Consider the following 6,307-nt stretch of genomic DNA (forward strand, 5'->3'; position numbering starts at 1 on the left):
GATAAAATGCCAGAAATACCTCTCTACTTTACATGCGTTTAGCTTGAAAGTCCATCCCCCTTATGTCAAACAAACATTCATCTGACAGAACCAATGTAATGTCAATAAACTAAGATCCTTAAACTTGGGAGAGCATGTTCAAAATATGGAAACTTCTTATTGAAGAATTTAGCAGCTTCCCTTGCCCCCATATATCATTACAACGTACCATACCATTCATATTCATCCTCTTGCAAATTACAACAGACATCATAAATCTTAATTTGGCTTTTAATTTCATTTTAAATACCCTACACAGCAAAAGTTACAACAATTTTATTGGTCAACAATATTTTGAATATAATATATCTACTTCGAGCACTGATTTTCCGACCATGTTTTGTCCCTGCAAGCACACACTTTAAAAATGCTGTCAGTCAAACAAAACAATGGAAGAGTGAGCAATTTTACTTTTTGAGATGACAGGAACTCTGAGCAAAGCAATGAAAATTTTGTCATATCTTATTTTTGTTTCCTTGAGATAATTTCTTAAAGCTGCAATTGTCATGTCCAGAATTTTATACAAATGCATGGATAAAAAATAGAAGTTGTTTTATCAAATAACAGATTACAAGTGCCATGTGACTAGATTTTCCTTAGTCATCTTCTTGGTATGGCGATTGTGATGAACTATTTTCCATTTCTTCATCCATGGCCCAACGATGGTGGTGTCAAAATCATCGACTTCCTTGAGAGTAGAATAGAAAAAAAATTATTAAAAGAGTACATACTTCGTAATTCTATATAGAAATTCGACAGCTGTGTCTATCACTCATCCTTGACTTATCACACCCGAAACCTATATATCTCATTCCCTGAAAGTAACAATTAACATAGACTTGACAGACACCAAAATATGTCAGCAAAATATATGTAATGATCTTAATTGAACTGTCAAAGTTGGTGAGTACTTTGCCATCGTACATCGTATATGTACATACTAAGCTTTAAACATGTTATTCATATGACAAGAGAAATTATACCGGACAGTGGCACAGTGACCTCAAAATGACTTAAAGACCTCCACATGAAATAAAAGAAGTATTAATTTTCAAATAGGGGAAATAAAAGAAGTATTAATTTTTAAATAGGGGAAACATAAAAAAAGTGGCACTAAAAATTAATTAGTTTGGTATTAACATTATGTCTCACCATTCCCACAGATTTGGTCTGTTCCTTATTTCTGTTCACACCAACAAATGGGTCCCAGTCAATTTTTAAATTTGGCTCCTGAGATGAACGCAACAATATGCCTTCTTTTAAGCCATGAAATCCAACAGGTTTGCTAGGGCTTTGCCAACGCAAGTCCAAGCTCCAGCGAATGTCATCAGAGTAATTGTTCAAACTTGGAAAAAATTAATAAATGAATAAATAATTTAAAATAAAAGTTACTGTAGTGATTCTGTGTATATGATATACATTTGGTATAACCAGAGAGTTATCTTAACAGTTTAAAAGGTAAATGATACTTTTGTGAAGAATATTCACCTCTGAGGTTTAAGTCAAGGACAAGCCTAAAATGAAGATTCTGAGTAATTTTTATTTTACAGCATAGTATTAATTTCTGTTTGGTTAAAATTAAAATGGTTCGTTCTACCCAATGTATCTTAACTCACAAAACTTAACTTTTTTTCTGTAATGAAATATATAAACTCTCATTTAATTCCCACTCTCTAAATGCATTGCTATACCTCCGATGAGGGATAAGATTGTTGAGGAGCACCATTCCTCCATATGGCACAGGGACTGATACTATATCCTCCTCCAGGTTTACACCTAGAATGATGGATATATGACACACATGATCAGAACCAGCAAACCATAATTCTTAGTCATATATGTTAGAATAACAACAATTCACATCTTGACTTCACCATGCACAGTATCATGGCTTATAAACAGTCACACTATCAAACCTAGCTGTCATGCTTCCTTTGCTGTTATACTGTCACACAAACTACACCAAACTATCAAACTTCCCATCCTGCTACATCTCCTACTGTAGTCTACATGTACGTTGCTACACTTACCAAAATGTTGTATGTCTACCACAATGTCAAACCTACCAAATTGCCAAACCATATATGCCTACCACATTGCCACACCTATCACAATTGATGTCACACTAACCACACAACAGTCAAACTTTATATGTTAACCACATTGTTACACCTATCTCAATGTCATTCACACTATCAAAGCTACCACTCTGTCCCATCTACCACTTTGTCACAGTGTCAAATCTACCACGGTATTATCTGCTACAAACTCCTAAAATAGACCCATTTGCTTTTTAACAGACTGATGTTATTCTCTTGAGGGTTGTTCATTTTGTTTCATAATGTCAGAGAATAAGACTATATCAGATAATTATCAGCATAAATTTTATAAATTGGTTTGTGTTACTGCAAAAGTCCATTTTCTCTGACATGTATGCCTTTTTTGGTAATCTGATGAAAGTGACAAGAACCAATACAAATCTGCCTGATCTTTCATTTATCATTTGAAAAATGACACACCTATAACTTAATTAAATTTACAGCACTTGCTGTTATTATCTAACACTCCTCCATGCCTAGCCTGCTGTTCATCCATCCAAATTTCATACTACCACCCTAGCTATTGTACTGCCACAATTTTCAAAACAAAGTGCAGTACTTGTTAAATTCAAATAGTCTTTCTTCTGTCACAGAGAGAGCAATGTTTTATACATGTTATATTACAATAAACCTTATTGCTGAGTTATATGTTTACACCTCCCAATACTAACCCAGAGTTTTTTCCATTTCCTCTTCTCTCAGCATAGTGTACCAGGTATCTCCTGCACAGCACTCGTGTTCACACACTCTGCCTGACTGGTGACCTTTTCTTACAAACTGAAATAATACGTTTACATGTTACGATATTAATATTCCATAGGTGCTAGTAATGGTGGCTGTCCATGTTAATGATTTTACTTTTTCAAAAAATCTATTATCATGACAAATGCTCATATAGGAAGGGACAATGTTGGCAAATAACACCAGATGGAAGAAGTTTTAAGGCTAAACAGAAGAAAAAAAGTACCAGGATGTTGAAAATATCTTATTTACCTGCATACATCCATTATTCTCATTCGAGTCCAGCAAGGGTATCCAGGCTGCTGGTTGCAGGACGTCATAGGATGAATTGTCAAGATAGGAAATGTCTACAGGTGAAAAAAGACAAACACAAAAGATAGTGACAGCATAGGTGTAACAGCTAGTTTGCTCGTAATACTGTATTGTGTGGAATTTGAAAATCATGACATCACTTCTGTTTTGTTAGGTGATATTGAGTGCTAAGAAAAGAACAATGTCACTTTACCTTGATGCCAAGGAACAGTTGTTGCCTCATTTCTTGGAGTCTTTGTACGCAAATTCCAGACTGGATGACCCATAATATCTTGACCAATCAGTTGTTCTATAGCATTTAGCAAGCGCTCATTGGAAAACAGGTCTCGAAAAGCCTGAAAAAAAATTGCATCAATTTGCACAAAATTTACTTACAAGAACAGTTGTAACCAGTTTTGTGCAAACTTTAACCTAACCTTAATGTTTGTGCTAATTGCTTGGACAGACAAAGAAGAGGGAAAATTCCTACTGTATTTGTATGTTGATCAGCTAGAGACTGAAAACAAACATACAAAGAGGCAATCCTCCTCTACCAGCCAAACAAAATTTCTCCTTCCCACCCCTATAATGGTGCACAACACTCATAGGCCGCATTCACATCGAGAAGACCGGAGGCTCTACAAAGCCGAGAACTAAATATGGCGGACATAGTCTCTCCGCCTCTCACACACCTCCCCACGCGTCGTCCCAATGGAGCCGAGATTTAATGACTGTACCCCCACAGGGACAACGCGTGGGGAAGCGTGTGAGAGGCGAAAAGACTATTAAAAAGATTAGGAAGTTTTCCTTTCATGCACGTCCACCATATTTAGTTCTCGACTTTGTAGAGCCGTTGCTTTTCTCGATGTGAATGCAGCCATATACAATCTACGGAAGAGGATCAGATTAGGTGATGGATCCTTCCACCTCTTACATGTACCGAAATGCAAGTAAAGTTTATTCTCATCCCTGTATAACCATGAACTTACACCATAAATGAAATGTGCTAAGTTTTTGCACTTTGTGATAAAATGTTTAAGTACTGCTACCCCTGTGCTTGTTTCTGTATGCTACTTTAAATAAATAAATAAATTTCAAAATGCTGAATAATTTCAAAATGCAGGAAAAAATTAAGTTGCAAATCATTCTATGTGTTTGTACTAAAAGTTGGATTGACATTTTGAAATGCCACTGTTTCTGAGAGGAGGATAAAATCTTTAAAGTAAAATGTTGTTAATAACAATGTTCTATGAATTTCATATACACAGAATATACATGCATATACCTGTGGCATTTTACCAGATTTTATGAAGACAATGTTGGCTCCTGGAAATTCCTTTTCTATGGCAGTCAGTCTTTTAAATAATCCCAATTCCTTGTACAAGTCTACAAAAAATAATTATAATAAAAATAAATAAATATTCAGAGAAGTTGCATTATTGACTTAAAATATTTTTACTGTAAGCATAATAAATAACTTCACTTTACAAAAATTAAATTTTAATGAAAAATATTGAAAGACATCTGACATTTTCAGTTAGATGTTACAGTGCAAGTGCATGGTGGCCCATACTTTTGATTTTTCCTCCATTGTACAGTTTGTTGGCACATTCATCAACCAATTCATTGACTGCTTCTTTACAAGCTTCAAGTTCTCCATTCTGGAAGTAGTTTTCAACTAAAACATACCCCTGCAAAAAATAGAAGTGTAAAGAGGTCATCACCATATTTACCTCTGCTAGAGAGGTTTATTATATGGTATAGAGCAAACATTTTATCTGCCTTTCTTTTATAAACAGCAAATTGTTTTAGCAGTTATTACAACAAAATTTTATTTAAAGATATAAGTATACAGCACTCAAACATGAGGGTTAGGACCTGGCCATGGTATTTCCAGTATTTGCAAACAATACTCAATAAACACACACCCCGTATGCAGCAGCCTGGTTTGTTGTATCCTCCCCAGGAAAGTGAGATAGATACAGGAATGAATAAAGATACAGGTGTAAATTGTAAAACCTGCCGATGGCGTTTATCCAGAATATATCAGGATTCAACTCTTCCCTTCCCTCTGCTTTGTTATTATCTGAAATCTGTTTAACAAAATTGATACAATACATACATAAATAAAATTTTGTTGAATATCTAATTCAGCAAAACACCCACATACCTCTTCAAAGAATTGATGGACCTGCTGTGAGGTGAGCTGCCCAGGTTTCTTTTCTTTAGGCTGTGGTGGGGGGATGGTAAACACTTCAGGGTGAGGGGTAACTCCTTTTAATCCCAGGGGCACTTCAGCCATATGATTGTTACTCTCCATAGTTGTAACTTAAAAAGTGCTAAACTATAAATACACAGTATGTGCAAAGTAATTTTTCAGTAATTTTGGCCTCTAAAATTTAGAGCATGTGCTTTCTTACCATATGAATCATAAAATATTTTGATATTTTCACTTTATAAGGGCACACAAGTCATTTCAACACATATAGATGCTTAATTTGTATGTGTTATATTTTCACGAAAAAATCCTGTATGTTATTTCTGTTACATGCATGAAAGACTAAGAAATGAAGAAATAATGATGGCCCATATTTATAATTTATGAAAAGAGAACTTTTGTCAGAACAAGAACATTAGTCGCACTATGATGTTTTCTGCCAATTCGTAAACAAAAAAAGTAAGTCGCATATATAATGAAAAACATAATAAATGAATTTTATGTCGGGAAATATTCATGTGGTCAGTTAAAAGCAGCTGCTCTATCATGCAATGCATCTCTATATTGCAAAGAAACTCTTTTTAATGGCTAAAGTCAATTTCCCCTTAAAGGTTATCTTTTAAAGTCCTTAAAATTAGAAGTCTTTGGATACTGTTAATGCAATATATCAGTATTTAAAACATATACATACCAACTACAAAGGTAGTCAGGTAGTGCCACTTAATGTCTGCAACTTGGACCTTGAAGTTGAACCATGAAGTCTTGATTACGTCGCTGAAGCTTGTTGCATAATAAAGATTACCTTTGTAAATATTTGCAAAATCCACTTTGGCAGTAGGACTTCACCTTTTGGCTTTTGGCTGACAGACTTAAACTGACTGAATTCTAACTGAGGATTACAGCATATCAGATAAGACGA

The 6,307-nt window shown here is 34.8% G+C and overlaps 1 protein-coding gene across 2 annotated transcripts; it reads right to left on the bottom strand.

The window, feature by feature from the left end:
* Positions 1-258: 258 nt before the first annotated feature.
* LOC106158539 (uncharacterized) lies at positions 259-6,237 on the bottom strand. Of its 2 annotated transcripts, none has more exons than XM_087004538.1 (10): positions 6,080-6,237; positions 5,341-5,498; positions 4,744-4,861; positions 4,456-4,556; positions 3,385-3,526; positions 3,132-3,226; positions 2,810-2,915; positions 1,731-1,815; positions 1,192-1,384; positions 259-727 (listed from the first exon to the last, which is right to left on the bottom strand). In XM_087004538.1, exons 2-10 carry the CDS (start codon positions 5,488-5,490, stop codon positions 608-610), a joined length of 1,110 nt encoding a protein of 369 aa, XP_086860664.1. In that variant the 5' UTR covers positions 5,491-5,498; positions 6,080-6,237; the 3' UTR covers positions 259-607. The 2 variants fall into 2 exon arrangements, with proteins under 2 accessions (XP_086860664.1, XP_013390036.2); XM_013534582.3 differs by having other exon boundaries at positions 5,341-5,514.
* Positions 6,238-6,307: the final 70 nt, after the last annotated feature.

This window comes from Lingula anatina, chromosome 2 (genome assembly GCF_051362555.1).
Source record: "Lingula anatina isolate TDL-2025a chromosome 2, LinAna3.0, whole genome shotgun sequence".
NCBI lineage: Eukaryota > Metazoa > Brachiopoda > Lingulata > Lingulida > Lingulidae > Lingula > Lingula anatina.

Bases quoted from the DNA above. Each gene is read 5' to 3' on its own strand.
- LOC106158539 (XM_087004538.1), bottom strand. From the start codon at position 5,490: ATGGAGAGTAACAATCATATGGCTGAAGTGCCCCTGGGATTAAAAGGA. The intron at 4,862-5,340 runs GTATGTGGGTGT...TATTTTTTGCAG, and splicing joins TCCATCAATTCTTTGAAGAG to GGGTATGTTTTAGTTGAAAA. The intron at 2,916-3,131 runs GTAAATAAGATA...GTATTATTTCAG, and splicing joins AGAATAATGGATGTATGCAG to TTTGTAAGAAAAGGTCACCA.